At 45.9% G+C, this 19,610-nt stretch overlaps 1 protein-coding gene and 1 long non-coding RNA gene across 3 annotated transcripts; one reads left to right on the forward strand and one right to left on the reverse strand.

Annotated features, from left to right (window-relative positions):
• Positions 1 to 873: 873 nt before the first annotated feature.
• Positions 874 to 13,283, forward strand: LOC125709074 (uncharacterized). Of its 2 annotated transcripts, none has more exons than XR_007382598.1 (3): positions 874 to 1,236; positions 10,464 to 11,140; positions 12,579 to 13,283. It is a non-coding gene; the product is annotated as an uncharacterized LOC125709074 (long non-coding RNA). The 2 variants fall into 2 exon arrangements; XR_007382599.1 differs by lacking the exon at positions 874 to 1,236 and adding an exon at positions 9,106 to 9,403.
• prdx6 (peroxiredoxin 6) lies at positions 12,936 to 18,070 on the reverse strand. Its single transcript, XM_048977137.1, has 5 exons — positions 17,846 to 18,070; positions 15,543 to 15,699; positions 14,235 to 14,381; positions 13,685 to 13,831; positions 12,936 to 13,532 (listed from the first exon to the last, which is right to left on the reverse strand). Exons 1-5 carry the CDS (start codon positions 17,935 to 17,937, stop codon positions 13,404 to 13,406), a joined length of 672 nt encoding a protein of 223 aa, XP_048833094.1. The 5' UTR covers positions 17,938 to 18,070; the 3' UTR covers positions 12,936 to 13,403.
• Positions 18,071 to 19,610: the final 1,540 nt, after the last annotated feature.

Below are 19,610 nucleotides of genomic sequence, written 5' to 3' on the forward strand. Positions count from 1 at the left end.
ACAGAGATTTTGCAGAGGGGAGGGACCAGGGCAGCTTGCAGCCTATAAAATGGGGTTCAGCTCCGACTCATATGAGGCTTCTGGGGGGGGGGGGGGGGGGGGCTGACAGAATGTGCCAACATCTACATTATTTTGACTGGAATCCATTTCTTTCTCAAATTGGATCCTTAAAGACCAGGCTACTCAACAGATACACATACAGCAGACATACGTAAATATTTATTTATTCATCTGACCCTTTGTACCATCACCTGTCGCCTTACTGCTAATTGCACACCATTTATTTATATTTCATTTATGCTTTTTGTATAATGTTTAATGTCTAACATCTTGTTTCTTTATATTTATGTACCCTGTCCACAGTCCTGGGGGGCATTCCACAAAGTAGGATATCTTCATTAGCCAGATAACTTAAACCAGATGTAAGGATTATCCAATAGGAATGTCACTTACCTCTCTTCCTATTGGACAGTTTTCACATTTAGCTTAAGTTATCCAGCTAACCGGGAAATCCTGCTTTGTAGAATAGCCCCCTGGAGCTTTGTTTGTGACAAATAAAAGAATATTCAGAATATTCACAAGTCTCAAACTTAAATTTTAAAGGTAAATATTCTAAATTAATATGGGTTTGTGTCCTAGAAGATAAAACTTGTGTTTATATCTCATTAGCAGGCTGAGCTTCTGGTCAAATAGAATTTGGCCTGTAATCCTGTTATAAATAAGTCAGCTGGTAAACACAAGCTGGCTTTGGCTGGGTTTTGAAGCTGATGGTGATGGGAAATCCCTGTCAAATCTCCCAGGCCCCTATTTTTAGACCCAATCCTTGATGAAAAGTCACACGGCTTCTGCGGAACTCACCCCCGGTGCCCTGACACACAGACGACTGGACCGGACCCGGCCGGCCTCGTTTCGGGTATCGGTGGATCCGGTGATGCTGGCGCAGAGCCAACTGCGGTCACAGTGCCTGCATCTCACCGCACCGTGTCCCCGAAGCGTGTTTTTAGATGAGGAACTTCCTGTACCTTGACACTTTGTTTTATGGCCGGGTGTTGTCGCTAAACTAAACTCCGCCAAGGCTGGCCCGGTACATCCTGTCACAAGAGCAGGGTTCAGGGCCGCGGGTGCGAGATGCCAGGCCCGACAGAGAAGCCAAGGCAGTATAAAAATCAAGGTGTACTGTACATCCTTCATCGAGCGAGCAAATCAACTCCATAGACGCACATTCACAGAGATTTGGTGAGAGATTTTACAATCTATAAATCACGTAATAAATGCATGTTGGACGCTGCCAGGGAACTTCACGCACTGCTTACCTGCCCAATGGGCCTTTGTTGACTGTGTGTGTATGCGTATGTGTGTGTGTGTGTGTGTGTGTGTGTGTGTGTGTGCTGCATGCAAAAACATCTGTTTATTATCGAATGCCTTCGCCCAGCTGGCTCGTGCTGGAGGTTTACGCCCCCAAGATCGTTCCAGAACTTTGCTGATTTACTGCTATGCTTGACCCATATCCCTTTCCGTACAAGTATAAACAGATGCAGATTTAATTTCCCCAGATGACCTGTCTGTGGGGCAGTCCGCCTTTGTCCCCCCTCCTCCTTTAAAAACCCCATGCTTGAGAAAGAGGGGCTCTTAGCTCACTGGCAGATTACAAGAGTAATTAAGTTGGTGGTGCTTCGTGATGCGTAGCGACTCGCCATTGCTTGGGGGGGGGGGGGGGGGGGGCAGGAGCGGGACAGTAGGGGGTAGCAGAAGGAGCGGAGGCGATCAGGGCAGCGGCCAAGATTGTGGCCTTTCGCTGGGGTAAATGTCAGGCAGAAATAGCCTCAGAGGTCAGACGGGAGCGGAGCGTCGTGGAGTAAGCTGTCGATGGGGCAGGAGGAACCGAGTGACGTCCAGTAAACAGAGTTGGCCACGAAAGCCTCTCAGATACACATCCACCCGGTTGCCCTGCAATGTGGAGAAAGCACACAGTGCAGGGCTCTGCACCAATCAGCCGACCCCAAAGGATGCACCCGTGCGACGGCGCGTGAACCTCAGTGCTAGGGGTCTTTTTCTTAGGGGGGAATGATGCTTTAATCGATTGCTCTGGCCTGACTCAAGATAACCTTTATCCATGTGGGAGGAGTTGCACTTTCAGGGCACATGCTCTGCTGAATCAGGGAAAATGCAGGTTTAACCCAACCCCTTCCTAAACTGAGCACCCGTCCTACAGCAATTTTTATCCGTAGTTTGCGATGTCCGTACAGACGCCTCTCACACTTGCACATCCTCTGAGCACCAAGTGGGAATGACGTTGGGTGTGTCGGGTGACGTGGGGGATCGGCTGAGCTGTTGGTGTAACATTACCTGACTTCGCCTGGGATTTCCTGAAGTGCGCCAGGCATGTTTCATGGCATTTTTTCTGCCAAACAGATATATTATGCAATCATACACTTTATTTACATGGGCAACAGGCATAAATAACACAAGAAAGCGGCCAGTGAGGAGAGTATGGTTTTCCAGCTTCCATCCATCCATAATTCTTCCATCTCCACATCGGATAATAAACGGGAGAAGCAGGGATGGGACCCCAATGGGAAGACGTACTGGTAACCGGGACGGCGACATAAATGGGGAAGTGTCACTTGACAACGCTCCCTTACGTGCTGACTTGAAAGCCTTCAAATGGCCAGGCAGTCTTCAGCAATTATTAATCGCGTCACTTCATTCCCGTCTGTCCAAAGCTGGGCTTGTGTTAGTCCAGCCACAGGGCTAGTTTACCTGATCCGGCTCTGGTGTCCTTCCGGTCCGGCGTCACAGTGAGAGGCCCGGCCGTCACGCACGGATTCACATTCCCGCTCCTGCTCTATATCAATAAGATGAGGGGTTTTCCCTCCACATTTCCACCCCTGTCTTCTCAATTATACCCCTGCGATTGATTTAACCAAAGCTGAAATTCAGTATACATCTTCTAACACACGCTAATCTTGTTTTTCTTTCTCCAAGAAGTGCCCAGGGCCTACGTTCCAGGAGAATGATCTCTGCTGGGTTTTTCCTGAGGTTTACTTCATTGAAAAGCATGTTTACCAATCACCACTTAAATCTTTCACATCTTTCCCAGTCACCGACACCAGTTTTGTGAGCCACTCTGTATCCGCAAAGCTCTTCCTTAAACTTATTCTCCTTCGAAAGGCTTTAGTTGTTTTTTGTGCGTCTGCCTCGTGATTTGTTTTTCTGGCCTTTCGTTTTACGATCATGGGTTTAATTGATTGGTCCCTGTGAGCCTGCTATTCCATTATTGGGATAAAAATGCATAAAACAGCTCTGAGCTTCTCTGTGGTTAATCTGCTCCACAGCCTGCAGTATGCGACCTCCTGTCAAAATTCCTGCACAGCCATCCTGTTCTTGTTAGTGATTTTCTGTTTTTCAGTTCCAAAGTGCCTGAATATGGTTAAGAATCCACTCCAGAACAAAAATATTATCATCACAACCCCGTTCTTCCCTTCCAACACCCTCTGTCCGTGTTTTGAACAACCAGAAACCTTTTGCTACCCCTTTGTTACTAAATAACCAGTAGGCCTGTTTTGTAAGTCTGTGATGAAAGTGTTTGAGGAAAAAACGGTATGGAAATCGCAATGCATCCCATCATTTAAAGCGTGTGACCCTGGCTGTTAGCTGGGTTTGAGTTGTCAGTGTGTTGTTTTCCGTTGCCGAGGATTTGGGGGAAGGAGACGTAAAACAACGCTAATAATCTCTGCCGCTTGGGACTCAAATAATGGGTTTAACAAGCATGACGTGCAACATTTATTAAGTCCCAGGTGTGTCATATAAACGCACATGTAAGCTTTATTTCCTTGAAGTTCTAGTGGTGCACCCGCTCTACTGAGACACCGGGAGGCGCTCCAGTGCACATCACACTGAAGACTCAATCTGCAAAGCAAGACATACACATGTTAAATGATATATATGTTTCTATATATGCATATATATAACATTTACATAAAAACAAACAATTCAGGCATGTCACACATTTCAATCTGTTTTAAGTTTTTTATCTGTTACTATCTACAGCACAGTCATTCACACCTTTGAAAAAAGATTGAATAACAAATATGAATAAATTAAATCAGTTATACTGTCTCAATTGTTTTGAAATACATCCAATTTAGATATTTATAGCCTCAAGATAAGTATTTGAGGTTCTATTCAAGGTAAACGATCTGCTGAGCATCCCTCCAATGTCCACTATGTGAGCGTGGTTAGAGTTACCATATAAGAGGACATGTCCGGGGATCCTAATATTAATGAGCTTTCATGTTCACCAGCCAATCAGGTAGTACATCTCTCATAAATATCAATGAGTTTTCCCTGACCACCCTGTGAAACGAAAATTTGTGTTCAGGGAAACCCGAGCCTTACACATTACTGTTGTTTTACAAACTACGCACCATATACAGGTCTTTTTCAACAAAAGTTGCGCTAAGCTAAAGTTTGTTAGACTTCAAGTAAATGACGCAATTCACTGTTCACATGAAAACAAAAATAAAATGTCAAAGTACCAGTGGTTTCTGGATGCTGACGTCACTCGTGATCAGCGTGACGTGTATATCATTAAATTTTTAAAGTAAACGTGTGCACAAGCCTTACAAACGCTGTGTGTTACAAACGCTTACAAACGAGTGGCTGCTGTATATCAAATATTGGGGCCTTTTCCTTCACTTGGTACTCCACTGTAACTCCACTTGTAGCAGCGCTAAACCTAGACAAACCGCCGATTTTTGAAACACTGCCCGGACGCCTGCACAGGGGCCCAAGAGGAGGATGTGTCCGGGAAAACCCTGACGGACGGTAACCCTAAGCCTGGTGACAGACCAGCTGGGAGAACTGGGGAAAGGCTACCCACGAGTGAAGTGGAAGACCAGCCGTGTGTGGTGTGAAAGTATGGCTGTGAGTGCAGTGAAAAAACCAGCTGTGAGCATTATGAAAGATCAGACGTGAGCGCGGTGAAAGACCAGCCGTTAGCGTGGTAAAAGATTGGCCGTGAGCATGGTGAAAGGCCAGGTGTGAACGTGTTGATGGGCCCAGAAAGAACAGCCATGAGCTTGATGAAGGACAGAGATCCAGGAAACGAGCGTGTAAATGCAGTACCGGTCAAAGCCCATGTGGCAGCCTAGGCACCCCTGTCTGAGACAAACCGAGATCGGTTTGCTAAGTCAGTGCCCTCCAGAAGATGCCACCCTACTTGGTCACCTATGTTATATAATGGATTGGCCAGCACTGGAATATGGGATGGGGGCGGCATGGTGGTGCAGTGGTTAGCACTGTTGCCTCACACCTCTGAGACCCGGGTTCGAGTCTCCGCCTGGGTCACATGTGTGTGGAGTTTGCATGTTCTCCCCATGTTGTTGTGGGGTTTCCTCTGGGTACTCCGGGTTCCCCCCACAGTCCAAAAACATGCTGAGGCTAATTGGAGTTGCTAAATTGCCCATAGGTGTGCATGTGTGAGTGAATGGTGTGTGAGTGTGCCCTGTGATGGGCTGGCCCCCCATCCTGGGTTGTTCCCTGCCTCGTGCCCAATAGGATAAGCAGTTTGGAAAATAGATGGATGGATGGAATATGGGATGCTGAACTCTGCAGATCAAGGCATGCATGCCAAACATCCATCAAAGCTTACAAACGTATAACCTTATGCCACTGGTCTGTTTGGTTGCATTGTGGGAAGATGTTTGGCATCGGGACAGTCGGTTGAAGAAGAAGAGATGAAACTGAAGACGACATAGATGTGCATAGCAGTCTGCCGTCTTACGATCGCAATGTTTCCAGAAGCACATTCCGTTAGCAGCCCCCGTCATCCAGCCGTTACGAAAGGGGATGAGAGAGAAAATGTCTCAGAGACCGGACAACAGAGAGGTGTTCATTAAACTGCATGGGTTTTATAATTACAACTGCGTGTTACAGTCTGATGGCAGAAAACGTTAGCTTGTCAGAAGTACACACCAGAGTTTTGTGTGGCCTCTGAAAGGGGCCTTATACCTTCAGAGAGGCATGGCGCCCGCCTCAGCACAAGTCGGTCCCCGAAAGTCCCTTGTCTGTTGTTAAGATCACAAAGTCTGGCAGCTGGCGACATCATGGCCAGACACCATGTTCCCTGTAGCGAGAGGCTGGGCCTTGCTTGGCAGAAACAGACTGACCCCAAACATACAAAAAAACCCAACCAGCTCCGAACTACCCATAATGATCCCTGGATCGGAACCCAACGGAACATTACCAGACTGGGGTGGAAAAGACTTCGACAAACGGAAAAGGAAAGATCCTAAAGATGTAAAGGATAAAAATCTGTGTGCAAGATTAGATTTGCCCCTATAAATCCCATGCCATGTTTCTCTTTGCCAGTAGAGAAATGGAGACAAAATTTGAACTAGACAACGTTACATATCTGAGTCTCATAGCTAAAATACATAGTATTGCCTGTTTTATTGCTGTTATTAAACTATATAATGCTCAACACTTGTTTTGCATATATGCTTTTGTCATCCTCTTCTATTAAGGTGTGAGAATCATATCAGACTGATTTTCATGCTGTTTTTCTTTGTCAACCTCTTTGTGGTTTGATGCCCTGTTCTCACAGACAGTAGGTGCGAAACATTGGCCGTCCTCAAGATGCTGTTTGCTTGTGTAGGAGAAACAAAAAGTGAAGAGGAGAAGCCAGCACTGTTAAACTTTTAAAGACGTGTAAAAAAAAAAGATACTGATAAATCAACAGTCAGGATTAAGGCTTGATATTCTTGGAGTGTGGAGCTGTTAGACATTATGTGTAAATTTCAGTTACATTTAGATTTCAATTCCATTTTTTTTACAATTACTCTATTCATCTTCCGCTGTATGGTGAGTCCTCTGCAGGAGATTGACATTGCAACAAGCCACAGATGCATTTGCCTTTTAGCAAACTCTTTGGATTACTCAGCGATTTCTCACCGCTCCATGTGTTGACTCTAGATGTTCCCCTTGATTCGGCTTCATGGGTCCTACACCGTCTGTTAGGTAAACCACTCTAGATGTTCTACTGGTGTCCTTTGATCTTGAACAAGTCGTTTGATGTCATGTGATACCACAACCACCTATTTACATGCCCGGGTTCTTAAATTAAAGGCCTACATTACATTGTGTGTAGTGGGCCTGTTTTAGCGTAACAGACCTGTGTTTTTCACATTATTGCATAACCTCTGGCAAGTCATGTAGATAAAATGCATAAACAGATTCCTCGTGGTCAATGATCATCATTTAAAATTGCACCATTTGTAATTCAATATATCCAGCACTTAATAATGCCTCTTACTGGCATTTGCACCCAGATTAAAGTCTTTCCACTGTGTGTCGTGTGTTCACATGTTTGTACGGCCATACATTTGCTCTTATCCAAAGTGACATACTTTTCCTTTTTGAGAACGCAGAGTCAGCCAATACCAGAAGTAACTTGGGCTTCAGGATCTTGCTCAACGGGCCAACAGTGAAAGCACTCTACCAACCCTAGGATTTGAACCAGTGACCTTCTGATCGAAGGCACATTGGTCCAAACTCATATGCCATATGCTGTCCCCGAGGGTCTGTGTGGGGGATGGTTATCTAATTTAGTGTTTCTAAATTACGCTTAGTACGTAAGCTGTGCCCGGGAATGGACCTGCATCCCAACCAGAGTGTTCCGTACACTGGGTCCTGCGCTACCTGGGATGGGGTACGGACTCGCTGAGAAAAGGCGGCGGATTGTCATAAATAGCAGATGCAATGGAAAACCAGCAATAACACTAGCTAATTAGTTAGCTAATTATAGTAAACCAGTAATCACGTTGAACTATTTCTGAAGAAAAAAAAAAAGATGTTTACTGTTAGAAAAATACTTGTTTACGGAAACAGATATCAATAGACCAGCGTGTAGAGTTTGCTGATGATTACCAGAGTCATTGATAGCTGCAATTAGCTATTTTAATACAGCAGACTGGAATTCACCCACATCCCGCTTTCCCTGCAGTAATAAGAGCACCAGTTAAATACATGAAGAAGACAGGTGAACAGGTCCCTTCCCACCAAGAACCTTGCTGATTCAGTCTAGGTCTAAGCCTAAAAATGTATGACATATTCCTGGGGGGAAAAAAAACCTAGACTCACTGGTGTTTGGAAGTCTGGAAGGGTTTTAGTCCAGCAGTACCTGTTTAATCTTAACATGACAAATTTAGGGGGGGAAAAACTCTTTTGATGTTCAAGGATCACAGCGAGCAGGCATGAGAATAGTATGAGTGGCCTGTGCATGTGAACATTCTTCTCATGTTAAGCACTTTCATGTGTGGCTATTCAGAGCCGTATAAGATAATTAGCTGTTCTGGTACCCTGGCCAGGATGAAAATATTTTCTGTATATTTTTATGAGTGTTTCAGCCCTGCTCTTTGTTCCATTGTGCTTAAGGCCTCTGTGATTTGAACGTTCGAGCCATGAAAATGAATGTCCAGCTCGGAGACATCAAAATCAGGATAGGGATAGATAACAGACTCCAACCTACTCCAAGGCTGCAGACATTTCAGTGTAGAAGGGGGGACGGCAACGCTGACCAGTTTTCCAGCAACATAAAGTAATTCACGGGGGAAAGGCCTTTAAAGTCTCACGAGAATGCCAAGATTCCAGGGGAGGTTAATTTCTCGTGAAGTTACCGCAGACCTGCGATCGCTCAGGGCTAAATCAAAACAGTGTGTTTGCAGCCTGGTTGTTTTCCCACATTCCTGTAGAGCAGATAGGGGGCAGCGTGGGAGGCTGGCAGGGCGTGGGTAGTGTGGTTTCAGGGTAGACATTCAGCGTGCGGTTATAAAGATTTCCATTAAGGAGACGCTAACGTGATTCAAGAGTCCACTAATGGCGCTGTTATCTAAACACCGGGACAACAGGATTAATGGTTGGATACTGGAATTCCCCGTAACAGGAGTCGGAATGTCACGTGGCTGAATGCCCCGACAAGGCGAAACCACATAATTCAAAAACAAATGTGTTGAAACCAGACGAAACAGTGGCAAAAAAATGCTAGACATCGATCAAACGGGGAAGTACCGGGAAACACGACAACAACAACAGAAATGTCCACTACTACATAAAAATGACATTTCAGCTCATTGTATTTGTATTGGGACTACAAAGCAGATGAAAGTCAAGCTTTGCGAACGGTTTTATGTTTGTCTAAAGTAATAAATAACAGGATTGTGTGGAGGGTGTTTAAGAGACAGGGATGAGAGAGAGAGAGCAGTAGATGGAAGGAGAGAGAGAGAGAGAGAGAGAGAGAGAAAGAGAGAAAGAGAGAGAGAGAAAGGGAAGGTGCTTGCTGAGGTTCGGCATACTGCCTGGACGACTCTCTCTCTCGCTTCCCTGCGGGTCAGTGCAGTTTCAGGTGAGGAAGCCGATACCTGGGCACCCAACATGGGAAAAACAAAGTGTGGTTAGCAGATAAACAAAGATATGCATCTAATCTCTACTCTGTTGCCGGGGCTGCTTCACTAGTGGTACTAATCTAAGTCTTAGAAACACATTCAAATGTAGCTGGATATTGTATAAATCTACACAGTCAAGCTCACATGCTAACAGTAGCTGTACATGCTTACCTGTGCTCCGGGCAACTTGCTGATGCAAATTTTGATTTCCATCCAGTTTATAGCTACTATTCCCAGTCTGGATCACCTGGAATCTGTCCCAAGAAGCACAGGACACAAGGCTGGGGTCCACCCTGGATTAATGCCAGTCCATTACAGGGCACAAACACACTCATAGTAAAGTTGTGCTCACACATAACGAGTAGTAAGGTTATGCTCATGTGTTTTGAAGTTATACTCATTCATAGCAAATATTCATGCATAGCAAGCCTATAGTCATGCATAGTAAAATTATACTCACGTGTAGTAAAGTTATACTCATGCAATCAACTCGACATGATATCCAACTTTGTGCCTCCTAATGCCTGAGAACTTTACGGCTTCAGCATCCATGCCAGAGACGGGATTCTGCAGGATTGATCTTTTGTGTTAGGAATGAATAGTCAGCATGCTACAAGGTCAACAATGACATACATCAACATTCAGGCTTGCCTGGGTGCTGCCCCGATGTACAGCTTCCCCACCTGGCTTTCCCAGACTGTCCACCTCCACCGTCAGCATTAGCATAACAAGGGAGTGCCCAAACCATCTGTGGGCACCCCTCACCTCATTACCGCCCCAAACTGCCACCAGTGTCAGCCAGTGTCACCCCCTCTCCATCTCTGCCTTCGCTAATCTCCGCCGGCTGAGTGTGTCGTGTTTGGCTTCCCCCCACCAGGCTGCGTGCGCCTCTGACCGTCAGGGCTGCACAAAGACACGATTAGGCCCCGGAAAAATATAAATGTAAAATTCTACTGAACGCAGCTGTCCCCTCCTCATGTCTGGACCCCTGAAAATCTTCCCCTTTCTCTCCCCTTGTAGGCGGCCCTGCTGACCGTCCACATTCGTGACCCTGCTTCAGACTCTTTGCACGAGCCGGCGTCGCAGTTGGCAGATAGGAGGTGCTGTGCAGGCCTCACCTCCGGCAGGCAGCGGCTCGCAGGATCCTGACAGCCCCGACAACACCGCACACGGCCAAGCATTCCTGGCTTATTTCCCACCCTGGTTCTACGGAACAAAGGCTACTTATTCCCCCGCTGATGCCCGGGGTCATCGCGAGCTAATGACACAGTCCAGACTCTTGCTGTCTGTTCGCCGTGGTCGGGGAGGACACCGTCGTGAGTGCTGCCTGACGGATTTCTCCAGAAACCCTCATTCTCCCTGCTCAGCATTTCCACAGCTTTGTAGCACATTTGTTTTCTGTACAAATCATTAGCAGACACCAAGTGGCCAGTTTAATCGCTGTCTGATTTATTTGTCGAATGTTTACTTATAGGGGGCTGTTTATTTTAGCTGTAACTGGGGTATTTCTGTGTAACTCGGTCATATCTCACTAGCTGTCACTGGGAACTCTGACCGGCCAAAGTCGCTGGCTGTACTGATCTTTTCTTCACGAGGGACCCGGATGCTGGACAGCCTCCGTGTGGAACTCCCGGGCCCTGGGGTCACGTCGTGCATTCAGAGCGATTTTGCCACACTGATGGTCATCAGTCAGTCTGGTATGAACACAATGCTTTGATCTACAGTGGGGTGAAGGGTGGTGGGTTCAAGGTTCAGGTCAAAACGAAAGCCAGTTGCTATGTTTGAGTGATAGATCTGGCGGGTGGGGGGTGGCTGGAGTTATTCCCGGAAGTGTGTTATTCGCATAACAGCTGTGTTTGCCCATATTAGCGACATACTCTTTGATAACGGTGCTGGTCTGCAGATGTTGGTCTCTGATATTATCAGCTCTGATGTCAAGATTTATAGTCAGCGAAATAAAGGTGCCGCGACCAGCCAGTCATTTTGGGTGCATTCACAATCGACTGTTCCCAGGCCGTACACATGAGATCCTTTGGAAGATATTTGATAGGGTTAAATATACAAATTTATCATATGTAAGTGGGTTTGGAAAGCAATGCCTGCAAAGGAACTAAATAAATTAAAGAGGAAATGGCAAACAGAGGTCCATAGACTCAGGAAAGCAATGCTGCATCTCAACACCAATAATTGTGGGATTGAATCCTGCCTCTGATCTGTGTACATGTAGTCCTGCACGATCATGCAGGTTTCCTTCAGCAGTCCAAAGACATGCATTTGGACAAAGCGGTATCTATAGATTGACCATAATGCGAATATCCTGTCCAGTGTGTTCTACAGCGTTGTCTTTAGCCCACTCCCACGGACGCATTTCGTAGGAGGTTTAGAAGTAACCCATCCATTCACCGTAACTGGTAATCTGATGTAGGATCGCAGTGATCCTGGAGCCTGTGCTGGGAAGCATTGGTTACATGGTTGGAAGAACGATCCAGGAATGTCCCTAGACGGAGGGTCTGACAAACCAGGCCCATCTGCTATACAAGGACAGCTCTTGTTGGTTTGGATGGACATCCCTGCGCATCTTGGTTTCCTGAACCAAGCGATCATTGTTCTGTGATACAGGGAGGTTTTGTATTTCAAATTTACTGCCACTTAAAGTTAAGCAGCTGTGAGTGAGTTTTGGATAATTATGTAATTCAGGGGTTAGGGTTTTGTACCTGTACCCAGAAGGTTGTGGGTTCAAATCCAGTGGTCGGCAGTGTAATTATATCATTGGCTGCAGGGTGAAACTGCTCTCTGAGGCCAATCTTTCTACACTTGCATGCAGCCTTGGACAGAAGCATCCGCTAAATCGGCAAATGCAATAATGTTTGACCATTTTTCCGCTTTGATGGATACACTGTGTGCTCCCCTTGTGTTTATGAAATACTTTAAAGATTAAATTTTTTGTGCGATTTCCCCTCTTAGCCTAGTTATACAAAACTTTCAAATATCAAATATTTCTCAAATAATTTTTTAAAAACCATATTAATAATACATTACCTTAAGAAATCAGTTCCGACAAAATTTGGAGTTCGGCGGTATGAATTATTGCCAGCAAGCTGACTTATTTGTTTTTTTTTTATTTCTTCACCATAGGTGTGCAGTGATGCTAAATTCCTCCTGAAACCTGCAAGACCAAAGCTTTGCTGTAAGGTGACCTACTGCCATCTAGTGGAAGCTGAACATCTCGGCAGCTTAAAGACCAGCTTAAAATAGTCTCCTTCATAGCTGATCCTGAGAAAACTCAAAAGAGCATCAGTGCCAGCACGGAGGAACATGCTAGGCTTGTCGGCAGAGAGCATCCATGTGATCCTTGCACTCCACACTCCAGTGACATTTTATACAAATTACCGCAACTTTGAACCTGCGCCGATGTGCAGAGGCGACTTCCAAATGATTACCCTTGACTTACGGGTATCATTCCAAATACGGAGTAGACCGAGGAACCAAATGTTTAATAGACTGAAATGAAGATGTTTTATTACAGGACCTCAGGTAGGTCACAGATATGCAAGCACAGCTGATTTACTGGTGAATGGTAAGTGCACAGAGGGTGGAATCATGTATTCCTTAGATGTCCCACCCATCAGCAGGGCTACAGCACTGGATTGTTTGTCAAACAACCAAAGACAAAAATCAACCAGAAAAGCCCTAACTAATATGCAGGCTGCAGCAGACAGAATTAAGTGTGAGCTAGATGCATATAATGGATGCAGTATATTCCTTGTACGTAGATTGTTCCATTTACTCGCCTTTAGTATGAACAGACTTACCATAAATATTGCACCTGGTTAAGGCATAGTGATGTGTGCATGTTCAATTTAGAGAGAAAGTTACAGGTAGCACAGTGGGTAGATCTGGGACCCTGCTCTTCATCAAGTAATCTACGTTGTTTCAAAGTGCCAGCTCTCTGGGGCCCCCTCATGGCTGCGGAGTGTACCGCAGATACTTCTTGCCAGACGGCAGGTCTTTGGTAGTCACACCGGAAGGGAAGAGGGATGCAGCCTCATCATCAGAAAGATTTGGAACAACCATGACATTGTCCCCTGGCTGAGGACGACAAAGAATCAGCGTTACTACATATAATCGGGTCAGTTTTTAAGTTTGACGCTTCCCCCGTTACTGTGCAGAAATTGGCGTGGTTTCAGTCGAAGTGTCTCGAGGCTGTGAGCCTTGGTTTGCCAGGAGAGGGCTGTGGTCACCTTCCAGTCCACTGGCGTCGCCACGCGTTTCTGCGCGGTCAGCTGCAGCGAGTCGATCACCCGCAGCAGCTCGTCGAAGTTGCGCCCCGTTGTGGCCGGGTACAGGATTGACAGCTTCAGTTTCTTGTCTGGGCCAATCACAAACACCTGTGGCAAGCGAACATGTGACACGTACTGCTGACATGCTCATCAAAAAAGAGTCGACGGCCCTCAAAGTCAACTTAGCTGGCCAGTTAACCTTGGGATACCTCTTTCAGGGACTCATCGCCCCAAGAACTTACACACTACTTGTTGCTCACTCTTCAGTACCAGTGCTGGTTATGGTCATTAGAGAATTATACTGATGGCCATCTAGTCAGGAGAAAATTTTATATTTTAAGGAAGATCACCAGTTACCAGTGTGTCCCTGACGTCACACGTGCATCTGGGTGGAAAACAGACTTCATAAGCACTGCAGGAGTACAGAGACTACCCCCAAAAAAAGGGCCTGAGACACAAAGCCGCACTCTCGTGTCCGGCAAGCAGGGGGCGCTCATGGTAGATGACTCACGCAGCGTGCTGTGAGCGGCATGCCGTCCTTGTCCCTCTCGTCCGGATCCAGCATGCCTAGCTTGACGGCTAACTCCCGCTTGTCGTCCGCGATGATGGGGAAGGGCAAGGCATTGCAGGAAGAGTCGCTATTGTAGGCGAGGATGTCCTTAAGGGCACAGACGAGGTGAAGGTTAACGAAACAGCACCGATGGTCGAGGGACTAGTTCAGGAAAGCGAGCAAGAGCACATTAATCAGGTTAGCTGGAGGGTGGTATGCAGAGTCATACTTTATACATCCCTGTGAAGAACGCCTCCTGCCACATCTGGCTCCTCCCCAAGACAAAATGTATAAAAATGAGAGCAAGCTTGGGACACCCAAGGTCAGCCAGCATGCAGCATCCTCAGAGCAACTGGGGGTTAAGGGCCTGAAGATGCCATTGGGTCTGCGATTCCGGGATTCGAACCAGCAACCTTCCAAACACAGACACTGACCCTCCTAACCCGCTAAGCCACACACCACCCACAATAACCACCTTTCCAACATGGTCACTAATCATTTAATGGTAAGGAACAACCACACGCGCACACACAGCGAACACCTCGAATGTTGTAATGAGGGAGAGATAGGACTTAAATTACAGGAAACTAAATAGCCGAAAAGCACGACCATCTTCACCACTGCACTACTGCTCAGGGAGATATACAAGTGGATCACTGCCAGACAGCTATTTTTTTTAAAAAATTTTTAACACAGGAATCAAGAAACTTTGACACACCCCCATCAACATCCAAATCAAATTACCAAGCAGATGAGACACGTTCATCAACAACCGTGTAAAATTACCGGAACTTAAATGGATCACAAACACTACATAAACGGCCAAAAGTCCATTAACAGACTATTTAAAATTACAATATAAGGTTCCAAGCTTTGAGTTCCAGTTGGAATGAGCAACTGCAGCTGTGAATCTGGTAAAAGCCTTCAGGATTACATGCCTCCCCCCCCCACCCACGCACCCCCAAGGGCTTCATCAACCCAACAACCCGAGTGTCATGTGGACTTTTCCAGAAGTAACGGTCCAATGAGGCAGGCCGTTTTCAGGCTTGCCATGTGACCAAGCACTGACTTACTGACATGTGACTTAGCAACCTAAGGATTTAATCCAATCACTAGGGATACCGGCTGTTTCCGGGGTTTACTGCCCAGTGATTGGCTGCCTGAAACAGCTAAAAATACAGTTACCACTAGCATATTTCCACAGATATGATTAATAAGAACTGCAATCATGAAGGCTAAGTTAATCCAAGATCTTGCGGGTGAACAGACCTTGCTCCAACCTAGATGGTCCTCCACGGAGTCGAGGGACAGGGCGATCATCTTGACGTCACGCTTGCGGAACTCGGCGCTGAGCTTGGCGGCCCGGCCCAGCTCGGTGGTGCACACCGGGGTGTAGTCACGTGGGTGCGAGAATAAGACTCCCCAGCTGTGAGGGGGGGGGAGAGAGAAGAGGGACACTGAGCTCCAGCAGAGGAAATCCTAAATAATCACAAGCTGGAAGAACGCATGACAAGGCCACGTAGGTGTTCCCAGGACGGCGACTCCCACATCCTCGGAATGTGTTTTCAAACCAAAGCCTCTAGACCTAAAGTGCTTTTTACTCTATTATCTCCCTTTACCCTGCCTGGATTTCTAAGTAAAACAATCACCAATTAAAAAAACAAATCTAAATCTAAGTTGTTTTATGATATTCACATCATTTCAGCAGTATGACCACAGCCTTTAAAAATGAAATTTGACCAGTATTTAACCTCCTACCAACAGTGACTCAACTCAGATTTCCTCCCCCCAGGTAACATCTAATCCTTAAAGTTAATGAAAAACAGGGACTCATTCCTTCGATCCCAACACTCGCTTTTCAGTAAAATTCCATCAATGAAACCTTAACTTAAACCAAGAATGCAAGTGATTATAGAGAAGCAATACCTACGGGACGAGGCCCAATGTTAAGAGCTTACTGGTCTCATTCGTAGAAGGTTCTTTTATGTGTGTTTTTCTGCTGATGGTCATGTGATCACCTTCATAAGGATCTCTTTTGGCTGAGTCTCGCTCTGCAAAGGTGAAGCCGTCCATTCTTTACCGAGAGGAAACACCACCTTCAAACTACACCAGCAGACATCCTGACAGGCCCAATCGCTTTCACCGGCACAGCTGAGCTATCAGTTCAGAGCTTTCTTCCAGGTTCCATTGGTCTGTAAGCATCGCCCATTTTTAATATACAAGGTGATGTCAGAAGAAACACGACCTCTTTGTTTCATACTGTTGAAATTAGTAGGGAACCTCAATTTTCCGTTCGATGGTCTATAGGCTTTTCCATGCACAAAATCTCTCAACATTGGTTCCCTCCTCCCAAGACCTGTTTGTCAAATACATCAGAGATAAAGAACTACAGTGATTTCAGTTAAATGGCAAAAATGATAAATCACTGCTACGATTCTGTTCAGAGGACAGAAACCCTCAACAGCGTAGGAGATGAAGGGAACCCAGACATGCCCTGAGATACAGCCAATGATTAAGAAACATGGCACCATTTATAAAGCAGCTTAGAAGAGAATTACATAAAAAGTGCACTTAACCAAAACTAGCCTGGATTAACCTTATGAGCATTTGAGCACGTGCCCAGGGCACCATGCCCCTGGGAGGCATCACGAAGAGCAGCCCCCCCAATAGCCCAGGTCCCATTCACGAATGAATATTGTACTTTTAATACGGCACTCAGCATAAAGCCAACGTGGCGTTTTAGATGCACTTCTCAGTTCCGCGAGCCACCAATTACAGGTTCGTTTCATTCTGACGTGACGTCACGTGTAGGATAAATGCGTGTTTTTGCAAGTCAGTTTGCGAATCAAACGGCTGTGCAAAAAGAAAACGTTAAAAATGAGTGCAGAAATGTGGTTACTTTGTAGACTTTTGCATCTTTTTGCGAATTCCGTACTTGCAGTGTCACTCTGTAATATCAATGTTTCAGAAAACAAATCTTGATGAAAGATAAGGATTTACCGAACACACAGAAAGAATAAAGCAGACCCTGCAAAATACTTCCTGAGTTACAAAAAAGATTGAATCTCACTCTCAAAAGCAGACATGCGAGGCACCTTGCTTATCGCACAGAGCCGCTGATTAAAGTCGCTGCAGACTAATTAATTAAAATGACTTCCACTGCGACTTTGTTGAGCTGCCAAGAAACTTGAGATGAATGTAGATACTGAAACCCAACCATTTAAAATGCAATTGATTTTTCTCGCTGAGTATTTTACAAATCCTAGTTTAATTAATATTTAATCAAAAGAACCCAAAGTTATGCAAGTAAGTTTAAAAGCAGCAGCTTCTGCTGTCTGTCAGCTTATCAAGGCAGATATGATGGACTTTGATACCACAAAGATGGTTTGTGGTACGACAGCTGCCATCAGGTACCTTTCAGTGCAGGATTTCACGTGTGCATATACATATATAAGCTCAAATCCTGACAGAATGAGTCTGGAAAGGAAATCCACGTACAAAATGAGCACGAAGTAAAAACACGTTCCACAAGTCCATCAGCAAACGGCTGCTGAGCCCCACCAGTCACTCACGAGTTTCCCAGGAAAGCGTGCAGGCTGATCCTCCCGACGGTGGTGTCCGCCTCGAAGTCCGGGAAAACGTCTCCCAGCAGTATCCCGGGCATCCTTGCGGCTGAAGTTAGTTTGCCAGTAGACAGGAAAAGAAACGTCTAACAATCATAGACCAGAACAGAGAACACAGTCTGCACTGTCAGCGTGGAGATACGCACCGACACCCGGAAGTGATATCGGTGCTGCTGTGCACGTCACGCTGACACACCCACCGCCCGGATGGACTATCAAGGATCAATGATTTTTTTTTGGTCAATTTTCAAGTGGGATACACAAATAGTGACAGCTCTTGGGTAACCGCTGCTCCTGTCTGAGTGGGAATTTATGTTCCTGTGTATTTCACCTGGTGGCAAAAGATTGAATAGACCATGAGTTGGGTCACAGAGGCCCCCTGGAGGCAGCAGTCAATGCATCAGGTCTGCATTCACGAACGTGACAGGTCATAGCCATAGGTGGAGGGGGGATATTAATTATATTTTGCACACTGTGTGCAGGTAAATAAGGGATATACTCCAGCCGTGGAGATAGAAGACAGACAGACAGTTATTTATGCCATACAATCACCAAATTATAATGGAATAAAGAGTAACAGATTATCCAGCAACAGCAAAACTTTAGTGGGCAACCAACTGAGCAATACAGCTGCCATGAAAGTGTTAAGTATTATTAACCTCCTGGCGGGTTCAGCCCCAATGAAACATTGGTAAACGTTTATTTAAATTGAAACAGCGGTATTTTCAACACCCTATTGTGTAATGCAAGTTTTCCAACTATGGCAAGGATCCATTACGGCCACCGCCTTCATCATTCGGCGGAGTTTATATACACATCGCTGCTGATTGGGTAACACTTCTGACACACCCACCAAACGAGAGAAAGCGTGCCAATAGTATACGGCTGCAGCCACCCCTCTCGGGCCCCACAGCAGTCTGTTGCGTTGTTCATTCTGGAAATCATGGAGAAGCTCACGGCTTCGCAAAGGCTTTTGGATGGCGGAGACCAGCATTATTAGAAGAGCTGTGAAATTACAGGGCGAGATCCTATCTGGTTTTGGCTCCCCCCCAATCAGCACTGCTGAACTAACAACTCCCCCAGAAGAACAAGGCAGTGAGACTCTCTTGCATTCCTCTCCCCCAATCCCAAGGACTCACCGCACCCTCCCCCCATCCCACGCCTTCGCCGCTTCATACCCCCAGTGTGAACAGGCGGGTCTGTGACCAGCGCCTCCATGGCTGCAGGACCGGATGGCTGTCTGTCTGTGCTGGACTACCTCCACCACCCCATCTCCCTCACCTGTTGCAAGTTGTGTCATTTTATGTTGTTAGGTGTAGTGACCATGTGCTTATGTTGCTGAGGTGTTTTTTTCGGTCCCTACAATGTCCTCCCCACTGGAGTACAGTCTGGGGGCTGTTTTTTTTTATTCTCCTCCTCTCTCCTCATGTTATTCTGTTTCTTTTCTTCTCTCTGTTTGCCCCTGTCTTCCCGACCTGTCTACCCCCTATACTGTGATGTTTGTGTATATGTATGGTCGGGTTGATGGACAGTTTTTTCGCTGGTACTTGTGACTAGTGACATGGTGTATTGCAACAGCAATAAAGGGGTTCATCAATCAATCAATCAATCAATCAAATACATTTAGATCAGGATTAAAATAGCACTGAAGCAATATGGTTACATGATCATTCCATTCAGGTACATTATTCTCTTTTGCATTGTTCTGTGCTGC

The sequence above is a fragment of the Brienomyrus brachyistius genome, chromosome 15 (genome assembly GCF_023856365.1).
Source record: "Brienomyrus brachyistius isolate T26 chromosome 15, BBRACH_0.4, whole genome shotgun sequence".
Taxonomy (NCBI): Eukaryota; Metazoa; Chordata; class Actinopteri; order Osteoglossiformes; family Mormyridae; genus Brienomyrus; species Brienomyrus brachyistius.